The sequence below is a fragment of the Bubalus kerabau genome, chromosome X, assembly GCF_029407905.1.
Source record: "Bubalus kerabau isolate K-KA32 ecotype Philippines breed swamp buffalo chromosome X, PCC_UOA_SB_1v2, whole genome shotgun sequence".
Lineage (NCBI taxonomy): Eukaryota > Metazoa > Chordata > Mammalia > Artiodactyla > Bovidae > Bubalus > Bubalus kerabau.
Genome location: NC_073647.1, coordinates 83,540,244 through 83,556,045, shown reverse-complemented (window position 1 = coordinate 83,556,045; position 15,802 = coordinate 83,540,244). Strand labels below are relative to the sequence as shown.

Below are 15,802 nucleotides of genomic sequence, written 5' to 3'. Positions count from 1 at the left end.
ACTCTATGTATTTTATTTGGAAAATTTAATCCATTTACTTTTAGAGTAATTACTAATAAATAAAAACTTACTAATGTCATGTTATTCTTTCTTATTGTTTTATAGTTCCCTTGTTTCTTTCTTCCTTCATCTCTTGCTGCCTTCCTTTATAAATTGATTAATATCATAGTAAGTTGTTTTTATTCCCCTTTTCCTTTATCTTTTGTGTATCTACTAAAAGTTTTTGCCTTGCAGTTCCATCAGTTTAAAAAAACTCTTAATGTTATAGTTTATTTTTCACTGATAAATACTTAACTTCAATTAAGTTAACATATAATCATATTACAGTATTAAAGTATTCTGAATTTGACTATATACTCCAAGTGTGTTGAATATATTCATATCTTTTCATGTTATCAGTTATTATCCTTTAATTTCACATTGAAGAACTTTCATTTCTTGTAAGAAACATCTAATGGTAATTTTTTTTTTTTTTTTGGTCTGAGATCTTTTTTTCTCATTAATTTAGGAAGTAAAACTTTTGTTAGATAGAATGTTCTTTGTTGGCAGGGTGTTGTTTTTTTTTTTTTTTTTTTCAACTGGAAGTTAATTACTTTATAATATTGTAGTGTGGTTTTTGCCATACAATGACGTGAATCAGCCATGGGTGTACATGTGTCCCCCCATCTTGAACTTCCTTCAGCATCCCATCCCTCTGGGTTGTCCCAGTGCATCTGCTTTGAGTGCCCTGCTTCATGCATCAAACTTGCACTGGTCATCTATTTTACATATGGTAATATACATGTTTCAATAATATTCTCTCAAATCATTCCACCCCTTCCTTCTCTGACATAGTCCAAGTCTGTTCTTTATGTCTGTGTCTCTTTTTCTGTCTTGCACACAGGGTTGTCATTACTGTCTTTCTAAATTCCATATATATGCATTAATATACTGTATTGAAGTTTCTCTTCTGACTTACTCTGTATAATAGGCTCCAGGTTCATCCACCTCATTAGAACTGACTCAAATGTGTTGTTTTTTATAGCTGAGTAATATTCTTTTTTTTCTCTTTCAGCCCTTTGAATATACCATCTCATTCTCTCCTGAACTATAAGTTTTCTTCAATAATTCACGAATTGTTTCTCTTGATGGTATCCCGTAGATCACATAGGATTTCTTCAGTCTTTTTCATTTGTGTTCTTTGTTCTATTCTGACTCAATAATTTCAAAAGTCCTGTTTTTCCATTCTTAGAATGGAAAAACTTTCCATTTTCTTCTGTTTGATCTATTCAGCTTGGTGCTCTGCTGTGTATTGCATTTTTATTTAATTCACTATATTCTTCAGCTTGAGAATTTTTTTATGATTTCCACCACTTTATAAACTGCTAAATTTGTTAGTCTATTGTTTCCCTAATTTCAGTGAATTGTCTTTCTGTGCTTTCTTGTAGCTTATTGAACTCTCTTAAAACAGCTGTTTTGAATTATTTATTAAATAAATCATAAATGATACTTTTGTGGTATCACGTTTCTTTGATTTTTCACGTTTCTTGAAGTCTTACATTACTGGCTTCACATTTGAAGAAGCAGTAACTTCCTCTATTCTTTGGGAGATAAATACCTTCCATCAGACCTGCTAGGGATTCTGGGGTTTCCTCAAACACTCTATGGCTGTTTCTGCTCCATGTTTCTTGATCCCTTTTGCAGCAGAATTCTTAAGCTTGTAACCATCTTTCTATCTTACAGTGTACCAGGGCCACTGCTGAAAGTCTCCATTTTACTTTCCTAGTGGCAGAACCAAAGCTCATGTTTGTGGTTTCTCTTTGGCCCACAGATTCATGCCAGCTTTCTGTGCATGCTCACTAACTCTCTTTCAAAGCTCACTCTCACCATCATTAAAAATATATACAAGGAACCAGCCACAGGGTGGGAGTATGTATGAATAAAGCACATGATATTCTGGGGGTGCATGAGGGCCAGTTGTAGGTATTCCTGAGCAAGTCATCTCCAGCAGCTCGTGGGTAGGCTTCATGATGTAGTTTGCAACACTATCAGATCAGATCAGATCAGTCGCTCAGTCGTGTCTGACTCTTTGCGACCCCATGAATCGCAGCACTCCAGGCCTCCCTGTCCATCACCAACTCCCGGAGTTCACTCAGACTCACACCCATCGAGTCAGTGATGCCATCCAGTCATCTCATCCTCTGTCGTCCCCTTCTCCTCTTGCCCCCAATCCCTCCCAGCATCAGAGTATTTTCCAATGAGTCAACTCTTCTCATGAGGTGGCCAAAGTACTGGAGTTTCAGCTTTAGCATCATTCCTTCCAAAGAAATCCCAGGGCTATAGGATTTATTTTCCTTTAATGCCCTAGGAGGGTCATATCTGCTGCTCTCTCAGCTTCTTCTTGCTTCCATCCATGTTGCTCATGACTCAGTATTCTAGATGTGGTGACAGAGAAATGATCCTTTTTGACAGCATCATACACTGCAAGGAAGCTGGATGCTCACTCACACAACCTTACTGTCTCTTATGGGAGAAATTATAGGCCAAGGAGATTTCTTTTAGCAGTATACTGTGCTACCTTAAGGGAGGGATGATGTATATAAAGTCAAGTATTGCTCTGACCCTCTCCAAGCACCCAAATTTATATTTTTTGCTCTCATTATAACCTATAATCATCCTCCTGGAAATTTGGACTTCCACAAAGGCTGTCTTATCTGTGGGAGATTGTCTAAAACAATGTTCTCCAGGGACTCCTGGACCCTAGTTGAGGGGGGTTGAGGCTAGTTCTTGGGCCACAATGGAAACAAGGCCAATCATCAAACTGCTTTATTCTTCTCTAACCCAGTTGTTTCCCTCTTTATAAGAACTCTGGTGACTATATTTAGTGTCTTCCAGGGTAATCAAATAATTTCCTGTTCACAAGGTTTTAATTTAGTCACATGTGCAAAGTCCTTTTTTCCATATAAAACAACATTCACAGGTTTCAGGGATTTGATATGAATACTTTGAGGAGTCATTTATCAACTTTTTACAATGCTCAATATTAATTAGCTGAATGAATAAATTAATGAAAATCACATAATACTTTCTTGTTCAAATTTGAAGGATTGACTCATTCAGTTACCAGGGGATACAACTGCAAGAATAGTAATGAATGAAAACAAGTGGAGCAAAAACAATAGGACAATAAGGAAGTCAGTTTTATAAAAGATAGATTTGAAGTAATGTACACATAAACTGAAAAAGAATAGAGAATTTTTTTAATGTAAAGTAATTAGCCTCCAATTAAAATAAACAAATTTATATTAAAAGAACAGAGAATTTTGAGGGAAAAATTTCACTTCAGAAAAATCTAAATGAGTAAAACATTGTAAAATTATATGAAATGATATAGTATCTTTGAAATCATATTTTAAACAGCAACTATTTTAAACAGAAAGGATAATAAGCATATTCATTATTATTGTTACTACTATTGTCATGACTATACTATTTCTCTCAAGATATTGAAAGAACAAATGTCTTTTTTATACATTATTTTTTTTTTTACATTTCCATTACTGTGAAAAGAAAGAGTATTAGAGTTAATGATAACTGGATAACAGAAGCCAAATCTGTCATTTTATTCCATTATGGTTATATATTTTTGTGTCATGTTTAAGAAACATTTACTCCACTATCACTAAGATAGTCTCCTTTTTTACCTCCTGGAAACTTTACTCTTTTACCTTTCACCTTTGGGTCTACTTTGCATCTAGGATTGATTTGAGTGTGTAATGTGAGATCAGGTCAAGAATCACTTTTTTTTTGTTTCCCCTAGAAGATATCCAGTTGATTAGTACTGTTTATTGAAAATCTAATTTTTCTTCAATGTGTAACAACTTTGAGACAATTCATATGACCATATCTATATAGGCATCTCTTTTAACTCAGTCTGTATTGTAGGTTACTTGTCTTCAGGCTGATACTTCTTGTTATTGCTCAGTTGCTCAGTGGTGTATGACTCTGTGATCCCATGGACTGCAGCATGCCAAGCTTCCCTATCCTTCACCATCTCCCAGAGCTTGCTCAAACTCATGTCCATTGAGTCAGTGATGCCATCCAACCATCTCATCCTCTATCATCCCCTTCTTCTTCTGACTTCTATTTTTCCCAGAGTCAGGGTCTTTTCTAATGAGTTGGCTCTTTGCATCAAGTGCCAAAAGTATTGGCAATTCAGCTTCAGCATAAGTCCTTCCTTCCCTGATAGCTCAGTTGTTAAAGAATTCACCTGCAATTCAAGAGACCCTGGCTCAATTCCTGGGTTGGGAAGATCCCCTGAGAAGTGATAGACTACGCACTTCAGTATTTTGGGGCTTCCTTTGTGGCTCAGCTGGCAAAGAATCCTCCTGCAATGAGGGAGACCTGGGTTCAAATCCCTGGGTTGGGAAAATACCCTGGAGTAGGGAAAGGTGACCCACTCCAGTATTCTGGCCTGGAGAATTCCATAGGCTGTATAGTCCATTGGGTTACAAAGAGTTGGGCGTGAATATTCAGGGTTTATTTTCTTTAGGATTGACTGGTTTGATCTCCTTGCAGCCCAGGGACTCTCAACAGTCTTCTCCAACACCAGAGTTCAAAAGCATCAGTTCTTTGGCATTCAGTTCTCTTTATGGTCCAACTCTCACATCCATACATGACCACTGGAAAAACCATAGCTTTGACTATATGGACCTTTGTCTGCAAAGTAATGTCTCTTCTTTTTAATATGCTGTCTAAGTTTGGCACAGTTTTTCTTCCAAGAGCAAGTGTCTTTTAATTTCATGGCTACAGTCATTGTTCACAGTGATTCTGGAGCCCAAGAAAATAAAATCTCTCACTGTTTCCATTGTTTCCCCATATATTTGCCATGAAGTGATGGGGCCAGATACCATGATCTTCGTTTTTGGAATGTTGACTTTTAAGCCAGTATTTTAACTCTCCTCTTTCACCTTCATCAAGACACTCTTTAATTCATTTTTGCTTTCTGCCATAAGGGTGGTGTCATCTGCATACATGAGGTTATTGATATTTCTCCTGGCAATCTTGATTCCACCTTGTGCTTCATCCAGCCAGGCATTTCACACAATATACCCTGCATGTAGTTCAAATAAGCAGGGTGACAATACACAGCCTCATTGTACTCCTTTTCCAATTTTGAATCAGTGCATTGTTCCATATCAGGTTCTAATTGTTGCTTCTTGACCTGCATACATCATCTTAATTGCTCTCACTTTTTAATAATTGATATATGGTAACATATATCAATATATAATATTTATACTTAATAATACATATCCTTCACATTGGTTATTTATCTTTCAAATTGTCTTGTATATTATTGGCTCTTATTTCCATATAAAATTTAAAATTATCTAGTCAGTTATCACAAAAAGTCAGGGCAAATTTTATTGGGATTACATTGAATCATTTGGGAAGGAACCTTCTGAATATAGTATATAGCTCTATTTACTTATGTTTTCTTTAATTTATCTTAACATTGATTTATATCCTTCAGTGTAGAGGCATTGCACATATATCTCTAAATTTATTTTGAGTATTTTGTACTTATGCTATATGTCATTAACATACGTACAAAATGCTTAAAACCACATGCAGGTATGACCTAAATCAAACCCCTTATGATTATACACTGGAAGTAACAAATAGATTTAAGGAATTCGATCTGATAGACAGAGTGCCTGATGAGCTATGGATAGAGATTCGTGACATTTTACAGGAGGCAGTGATCAAGATCATCCCCAAGAAAAAGAAATGCAAAAAGGCAAAATGGTTGTCTGAGGAGGCCCTACAAATAGCTGTGAAAAGAAGAGAAGCTAAAGGCAAAGGAGAAAAGGAAAGATATTGATTTGAATTCAGAGTTCCAAAGAATAGTAAGGAGAGATAAGAAAGCCTTCCTCAATGATCAATGCAAAGAAATAGAAGAAAACAGAGAATTTCTGGGGGAGGCTAGAGATCTCTTCAAAAAAATTAGAGATACCAAGGGAACATTTCACTCAAAGATGGTCACAATAAAGGACAAAAATGGCATGGAACTAACAGAAGCAGAAGATATTAAGAAGAGGTGGCAAGAATACACAGAAGAACTATACAAAAAAGATCTTCATGACCTAGATAACAATGATGGTGTGATCACTCACCTAGAACCAGACATCCTGGAATGTATAGTGAAATGAGCTTTAGGAAGCATCCCTATGAACAAAACTAGTGGAGGTGATGGCATTCCAGTTGAGCTATTTCAAATCCTAAGAGATGATGTTGTTAAAGTGCTATACTCAATATGCCAGCAAATTTGGAAAAGTCAGCAGTGGTCAAAGGACTGGAAAAGTTTAGTTTTCATTTCAATCCCCAAATGGGAAATGCCAAAGAATGTTCAAACTACCACACAATTGCACTCATTTCACGTGCTAGCAAATAATGTTCAAAATTCTCCATTCAGGCTTCAACAGTACATTAACCAAAAATTTCCAGATGTTCAAGTGGAATTTAGATAAGGCATAGGAACCAGAGATCAAAGTGTCAACATCCGTTTGATCATAGAAAAAGCAAGAGAGTTTCATAAAAACATCTACTTCTGCTTTATTAATTACACCAAAGCCTTTGACTGTATAGATCACAACGAACTGTGGAAAATTTTTCAAGAGGTGGGTATACCAGACCACTTTACATGCCTCCTGATAAATCTGTATGAAGGTCAAGAAGCAACAGCTAGAACTGGACATGGAACAATAGACTGGTTCCAAATTGGGAAAGGACTACGTCAAGGCTGTATATTGTCAGCCTGCTTATTTAACATATATGCGGAGTTCAGGTCAGTTCAGTCCCTCAGTTGTGTCCGACTCTTTGCAACCTCATGGACTGCAGCACACCAGGCCTTCCTGTCCATCACCAACTCCTGGAGTTTACTCAAACTCATGTCCATTGAGTCAGTGATGCCATCCAACAATCTCATCCTCTGTCGTCCCTTTCTCCTCCTGCCTTCAACCTTTCCCAGCATCAGAGTCTTTTCCAGTGAGTCAGTTCTTTGCATCAGGTAGCCAAAGTATTGGAGTTTCAGCTTCAGCGTCAGTCTTTCCAATGAATATTTAGGATTGATTTCCTTTAGGATGGACTGGTTGGATCTCCTTGCAGTCCAAGGGACTCTCAAGAGTCTTCTCCAACACTGCAGTTCAATTCTTTGGTGCTCTGTCTTCTTTATAGTCCACCTCTCACATACATACATAACTACTGGTAAAACATAGCTTTGACTAGACAGGCCTTTGTTGGCAAAGTAATGTCTCTGCTTTTTAATATGCTGTTTAGGTTGATCATGAGTTTTCTTCAAAGAGCAAGCTTCTTTTAATTTCATAGCTAAAGTCACCATCTGCAGTGATTTTGAAGCCCCAAAAAATAGTCTGTCACTGTTTTCACTGTTTCCTCATCTACTTGCCATGAAGTGATGGGACCTGATTCCATGATGCAGAGTGAAAAGTGAAAGTGAAGTCGCTCAGTCATGTCCGACTCTTTACGACCCCGTGGACTGTAGCCTGCCAGGCTCCTCCATCCATGGGATTCTCCAGGCAAGAATACTGGAGTGGGTGGCCATTTCCTTCTCCAGGGGATCTTCCTGACCCAGGGATCGAACACACGTCTCCCGCATTGCAGGCGTACGCTTTAACCTCCGAGCCACCAAGGAAGCCCATGATGCAGAGTAGATCTTTCCTCAAGAGGCTCTTTGGTTCCTCTTTACTTTCTGCCACAAGAGGAAACAAAGAGCCTCTTGAGGAAAGTGGAAGAGGAGAGTGAAAAAGCTGGCTTAAAACTCAACATTCAAAAAACTAAGATCCTACATCCAGTCCCATCACTCCATGGCAAATAGATGGGGAAACAATAGAAACAATGACAGACTTTATTTGTCTTTGACTCTAAAATTATTGCAAATGGTGGCTGCAGCCATGAAATTAAAATACGCTTGCTCTTGGAAGAAAAGCTATGACCAACCTAGACAGCATATGAAAAAGCAAAGACATTACTTTGCAGACAAATTGCGTCTAGTCAAAGCTATGGTTTTTCCAGCAGTCATGTATGGATGTGAGAGTTGGACTATAAAGAAAGCTGAATGCCAAAGAATTGATGCTTTTGAACTGTGGTCTTGGAGAAGACTCTCGAGAGTTTTGGACTGCAAAGAGATCAAACCAGTTAGTCCTAAAGAAATCAGTCCTGATATTCATTGGAAAGACTGATGCTGAAGCTGTAGCTCCAATACTTTGGCCACCGGATGTGAAGAACTGATTCATTGGAAAAGACTCTGATGCTGGGAAAGGTTGAAGGTGGGATGAGAAGGGGACTAACAGAGAATGAGATAGTTGGATGGCATCACTGACTTGATGGACATGAGTTTGAACAAGTTCTGGGAGTTTGTGAGGGACAGGGAAACCTGGTGTGCTACAGTCCATGGGTCTCAAAGAGTCGGACACATCTGAGTAACTGAACTGAACTGAAAAATTGCATTATTAAAATATTTTCTAATTGTTTGGTTGTATACCTAAATACAATTGATTTTCACATTTAATCTTATATCTATTTTGCTAAATTATCTTATTAATTCTAATTGTGTGTCTATAGGTATTATGGATTTTCTACATAAACATGCTGCCTGTAAATACTAACAGTTTTATTTCTTTTTCCCCCTATTCTTGACATTTTGTTTATATTTGTCTTTCCTTATTGCACTAGCTAGAACCTCCAGTAAAATATTACATTGAAGTTGTACTAGCAGATATCCTTTTGTTGTTCCTGAGCTTAAGGGGAATATTTCTAATGCTTCAGCACTGCGTATTTGTATTTTCTCTAGTCTTCTTTATATATCCTCTATCAGGTTAAGGAAGTTTCTTTCCAATTTTTATTTGCTAAAATTTTACCATGAATTTGTTAGACTGCATATTGAAATGCTCATATAATTTTCCCTTTTTTATTTTGATGTGTTAATGTGGTGAATTTCAAATGTTAAACTAACCTGAATTAAATCCTGTTTTATTGTGGTAGAGTATCCTTTCTATGTATTGAATTAGATTAAATGTTTAAGGGTAGGGGTGTTTATATTTATGAGAGATATAAGTCTGTGATTTTTTTCTATTAATGACCTCATCAGATTTTGGTATCAACGTTATGTTTTTTTCATATAATAAATTGAAAAGTCACTCTTCTTTTTCTGTTCTTTGGAAGATTTTTTGAATAATTGTTACTTTCTCTTCCTTAGGTGTTTGGGAGAATTAATCAATGAAGACATCCACACCTGGAATTCTCTATGTCAGTAAGTTTTTAATGATCAAACAATGTCTTTAGTATACATACAGTAATCCATATTTTCTACTTAACCCTTGTTTCAGAATTAATATGCTTTCTTTTTAAAGGAATTTGCTTATTTCATCTAAGTTTTCAATATATTAGCATAAAGCTTTTGCATCTTTCGTTTCTTTCTGATGATAATTTTATTATTTTTTCCTCTTATATATGTTGGCTTTGTTTTGCTGTTCTGTTTTTAGCTTCTTAAACTAGATACTTAAGTCATTAACTTTTCAGCTATTCCTTTTTTCTAATTTACAAATTTAAAGTTATAAAGTTTTAAATGGGTTTTTGCATCCAAAGTTTTAAATAGGTTTTTACACCCCACAAATATTTCAATACTGTATTTACCTCATGCTCTTCAAAATGTTTTAAAAATATTTTCTTGTTTCCATTGTAATTTATTCTTTGATCCATAGATTATATTTTTAATTTCCAATTGTTTAGGTTTTTTATTTTTTCGTTTCTGTTGTTGATTTCTAGCTTTGGTCAACTGTGAGCAGCAAACATATGCCATATGACTGAGTACTTGATACTTGTTGAGACTTGCTTATTGCCTAGCCTATGGTCACTTTTGTTAAATGTTCCATGTGAACTTGAAGAAAATGTATAGTATTGTGCAGTTATTTGGTGTAATGTCTTTATATTATGCCAATTTCTGTCAATCATGTTATTCAACTTTTCTATATCTCTACTGTATATTCTTTTCTTCTTGTTCTATTAGTTATTTAAATAAATATGATGAAGTTCCCAACTATAATTGTCAGTTTGCACATTACTTTTCCTTTTATAAATTATAGTTTTATGGTCTTTAGAGCTATGTCAATGGGTACATGCATATTTAGAATTATTACATCTTTCTGTTGGATTAACCCCTTTACTATTATAAAATATTCCTATTTACCTTTATGTATCTTAAAGGTAACTTTGACATTAGTTTAGCTCCACAGGCTTATTATCCATTAAGGTACACAGTGTATCCCTTTTCCATTAAAAAAAAAATCATGTTCTCTTATATTTTAGGTTTATTATAATCCACTGTGCAGATTCATGTTTTAAGTGGTGTACTTAGTCCATATACTGTTCTGTGGTAAGAAAATCAAACGTGAGAACTACTCACCAAATTTTTAAGTGTAAAATACAGTATTGTTAATTATAGGCCCAATGTTATGCAGAAAACCTCTATAACTTGTTGATTTTAGTCCATTTGACTTTTAAAATTTTATTTATTTTTGGCAGCAATGGGTCTTTCTTGGATTTCCCTGGTAGCTCAGGTGGTAAAGAACCCACCTACAATGCAAGAGACCCTTTTTCGATTCTTGGGTCAGGAAAATCCCCTGGAGAAGGGACAAGCTACCCACTCCAGTATTCTTGGGTTCCCCTGGTGGCTCAGAGGGTAAAGAATTTGCTGCATTGTTGCTGTGTGCGGGCGTTTTTCTAGCTGTGGTGAGCGGGAGCTACTCTTGTTGGGCATGAGCTTCTCACTGCAGTAGCTTCTCGTTACAGACCACAGGATCTAGATGCGCAGGCTTGGGCAGTTGTGGCAAACAAACTCAGTAGTTAAGGCTTGCAGGCTTAGTTGTTCTACAGCATGTGGAAACTTCAGAGGCCAGGGATTAAACCTGTGTCTCCTGCTTTGGCAGACAAATTCTTACTCACTGAACACCAGGGAAGTCCCCAGTCAATTTGCTTTTAATGTAATAGCTTTATGTTTGGATTTACATCTATCATTTTAGTTTTATTATTTGTGCCATGTTTTTGTTTATTTATCCTTTATTGCTTTCCTTTATATTAATCAAACATTTTAATTACATTTCCTTCTCTATTATTTTATTTATATAATTTTAGTTATTATTTAGTGCTTATGTTTTAATTTATAGAAGTATATCACAAATTTGTATCTTTACAACTCCCAGAGAATCAAGCTTCTTATAACACCTTAACTCCAATTATTTCACCAATCTTTATTACCACTATAAATTTTGAATTTAAATTTATAAATTTCATTTTAAGCTTACCAGATTATCATTATTATGTGTAAATACTTAATATTCATGTTCTGCACCCAAATATGTGCTGTCTTATGCTTTTTTTTTTTTTTTTTTAGGAAGTACTACCTTAGGTAATTTCCTTCTACCTGAAGAATTCTTACTTGTATATGTTTTTGTACTTTCTGCTAGCCATACAACTCACACAATTTTTTTTATTTCAATATAAAAACAATGTCTTTATTTCACACTCACTTTTGAAAAATATTTGTGCTATGATTAAAAACCTTAAATTGTCAGGGCTTTTTGCTGTTTTATTTTTGTTTGTTTTGTTTTGTTTTAGAACTAAATATGACTTCCATTCTCTTCTGACTTCTGTCACTAATTTTCCCCTTTATTTCAAAATATAGGTTCAGATCACTTATGTAACAAATTGTATGCACACAATCATTTATTGCACTAAAATGTACACTTTGGAATGAATAAAAATTCTCAGGATTTTAACTATATTACAGACCTAATGATGTAAAACTGAGGCCACTTGTATACAAGGCAGTGCATGCTAAGTCACTTCAGTACTGTCCAACTCTTTGTGACCCTATGGGCCATAGCCTGCGAGGCTTCTCCAACCATGAGATTCTCCAGGCAAAAATAGTAGCAGAAGTCTTCCCAACTGAAAGATCAAACCCACATCTCTTTCATGTCCTGAATTGGGAGACAGTTTCTTTTCCACCTGGGAAGCCCATATACAAGGTAGACATGTTGTGATACTTGACTGTTTTCCCATTTCTCATTGTTTCTTGATTGCCTTCTCTAGTGTTTTCCAAAATGAGATGCACATGCAAGATAATCAATTGAAATGTGTGAATAGGATACTACAGCTTCAATTTATGTATTTTATTTCATCTCTTAAAATTTTCTATCTTCAGTTCAGTTGAGTTCAGTCGCTCAGTCGTGTCTGACTCTTTGCGACCCCATGAATCACAGCACGCCAGGCCTCCCTGTCCATCACCAACTCCCAGAGTTCACTCAGACTCACGTCCATCGAGTCAATGATACCATCCAGCCATCTCATCCTCTGTCATCCCCTTCTCCACCTGCCCCCAATCCCTCCCAGCATCAGAGTCTTTTCCAATGAGTCAACTCTTCGCATGAGGTGGCCAAAGTACTGGAGTTCCAGCTTTAGCATCAGTCCTTCCAAAGAAATCCCAGGGCTGATCTCCTTCAGAATGGACTGGTTGGATCTCCTTGCAGTCCAAGGGACTCTCAAGAGTCTTCTCCAACACCACAGTTCAAAACCATCAATTCTTCAGCTCTCAGCCTTCTTCACAGTCCAAGTCTCACATCCATTCATGACCACAGGAAAAACCATAGCCTTGACTAGACAGACTTTTGTTGGCAAAATAATGTCTCTGCTTTTGAATTTCCTTTCTAGGTTGGTCATAACTTTCCTTCCAAGAAGTAAGCGTCTTTTAATTTCATGGTTGCAGTCACCATATGCAATGATTTTGGAGCCCCAAAAAATAAAGTCTGACACTGTTTCCACTGTTTCCCCGTCTATTTCCCATGAAGTGATGGGACTGGATGCCATGATCTTCGTTTTCTGAATGTTGAGCTTTAAGCCAACTTTTTCACTCTCCACTTTCACTTTCATCAAGAGGCTTTTTAGTTCCTCTTCACTTTCAGCCATAAGGGTGGTGTCATCTGCATATATGAGGTTATTGATATTTATCCTGTCAATCTTGATTCCAGCTTGTGCTTCTTCCAGTCCAGTGTTTCTCATGATGTACTCTACAAATAAGTTAAATAAGCAGGGTGACAACATACAGCCTTGACGTACTCCTTTTCCTATTTGGAACCAGTCTGTTGTTCCATGTCCAATTCTAACTGTTGCTTCTTGACCTGCATACAAATTTCTCAGGAGGCAGGTCAGGTGGTATGGTATTCCCATCTCTTTCAGAATTTTCCACAGTTTATTGTGACCCACACAGTCAAAGGCTTTGGCATAGTCAATAAAGCAGAAATAGATGTTTTTATGGAGCTCTCTTCCTTTTTCCATGATCCAGCAGATGTTGGCAATTTGATTTCTGGTTCCTCTGCCTTTTCTAAAACCAGCTTGAATATGAGGAAGTTCATGGTTCACGTATTGCTGAAGCCTGGCTGGGAGAATTTTGAGCATTACTTTACTAGCATGTGAGATGAGTTCAATTGTGCGGCAGTTTGAGCATTCTTTGGCATTGCCTTTCTTTGGGATTGGAATGAAAACTGACCTTTTCCACTCCTGTTGCCATTGCTGAGTTTTCCAAATGTGCTGGCATATTGAGTGCAGCACTTTCACAGCATCATCTTTCAGGATTTGAAATAGCTCAAGTGGAATTCCATCACCTCCCCTAGCTTTGTTCGTAGTGATGCTTTCTAAGGCCCACTTGACTTCACATTCCAGGATGTCTGGCTATGCATGATTTATAAACTCTATTATTACAGTAGAATTTGAATTACCCACATATCACACTCATTGAGTTGTGCTTAAAAGAAAGTTTGAAAAAGATTACTTTAGCCTGTAGCAAAGAGGTCAAAAACAATACAGGTGCAAAATATTTTTCCCAGTATGTGAAGGCAGTGACCCAGCCAGCATTTCAAACTTTCAAACAATTAAGTTTCCAGGATCCCAGGACATTTAACCTTTTAGCTCTGCTATAGAATAAATGTGGTTTCAATACAAATGAATAGACCATTGATCTATTTTTTTTGAAAAAGCAAACACCACAAGCTTGGACTATTTCAGAAATCTATGAAGTTTTCTTTTTCAAGACCATGAATTCATACATAGAACTGAGTGTGATTCATAACTAGAACTGAGTGTCCAAATAACCTGTGAGAGTTTTTAAATAGACTTGATTGAGCCACACCTAGAGACTCTGGGTTGCAAAGAGTCAGACACAACTGAAGTGCCTTAGCACACACAAGTACAATCTCAGAATTAGCAATGGTCACAATCTACTGTTCCTGCTAATTAATAAGGAAGTAATACTTAAATAAAATAAAATTTTAAAAAGATACAAATTTTAAAATTAAAAACAAATTATACCATGTGTGTCTTCGATAAACAACACAATCATTACAATATTAAATGAGTACTTTCCAAATTGAAAATACCATGGACCAATTTTCCCATGTGTAGGAGCAACTCAAAATACAGATCAACATTTATATGTTCCCCTCTCACACATCATTAGTGATTTAAGTACTAAGAATATTAAAACATGGTAGGTTGTCTTCAAAATTTATGTAATGAATTTAGAAGATATATGGTTCATACTGATTTAGATGTTTTCATTAGAAAATTGTAGGGGAACTAATTTTATTTATTGCTCTATATAATTAAATAAGATATTTTGCAGGTTATAGAATTTTTCAAATTAGTGGGTTTTTTTTTTACTAAGTTAAATTTGTCATTAGTAAGTTTATTTAGATATGCACATAAGATTATATTTCCTTCTCTTTACCAAGTTTTTTTTTTAATTGATATATTTATTTTAACTGGAGTGTTTTTATTTCAGTTTTAATCTATTGTCTATTTTTATTCAAGTTTTGATGAGAAATACAGTCATATACATCTATAACTTGATTTAGAGGATGGGAATTGTGGATTATAGTTAAACAGTCTTAGATAATGGAATTCAGAGAACACATCAGATTTCTGACAGCATTACTATTAAAGACATCTTAGTAATAATAGTCGTTATTATTATTATTAGACATAGTACAAATTCAATTAAAACATTTTCTTTTTTAAACAGGCAAGAAATAACCATCAAAACATATGATGATTCCATACCAAGTAAAAATTAAAATTATATTTGAAAATAATTTTAGGGAAAATGACTAGTCTCTTCCATTCAATGTGATAAAGTGTAAAAAACCCTGAGTTTTTGTTAAAATCTAAGAGAAGCATGAATATTGGTATGTGTGTGTGTGTGTGTGTTTAAAGTATTTCTATAGTCACAAAGAAAAAAGTTGACTGTTCATGTGTTGAACAGCTTAAAACTTTAGGAAATTTCTTAATATATTGAGTTGAAATCCACCTGCATTGCTACAACTTTTATCCATTGAGTCTAGTTATTCCCTCAGGAAACAAAGAAGTCTCTGACATCCTAATTAAGAGCATGGACTCTGGAGCCAAACTATCTGTGCTTGAATCTTAACTCTTATGCTAAATTTATGATTTGGGGGCAAGTAATTTAACCTCTCTAGGTACTTTATTTTTCTACATCTGTACAATGGAGTCAATCATAAATAATATTAACTAATTCAAAGTGTTTCAGTGACTAAGACTTGATATATATAAAGTGCTTAAAACACAGTCCAGCATATAGTAAGTGCTATGTATGTGTTAGCAGTTGCCGCTATCTTTACTCTTTTATGTAACAGCTCTTTAAATATTTGAGTATAATGATCACATCTCTTGTTCA

At 35.6% G+C, this 15,802-nt stretch overlaps 1 protein-coding gene across 1 annotated transcript in view; it reads left to right on the top strand.

The window, feature by feature from the left end:
* Nucleotides 1–15,802, top strand: part of LOC129640078 (cylicin-1-like) — a 48,946-nt gene that overhangs the window by 15,418 nt on the left and 17,726 nt on the right. The window contains 2 exon segments of the mRNA XM_055565326.1: nt 9,257–9,310; nt 15,131–15,171. Of these exon segments, the coding sequence (XP_055421301.1) occupies nt 9,257–9,310; nt 15,131–15,171 (95 nt within the window).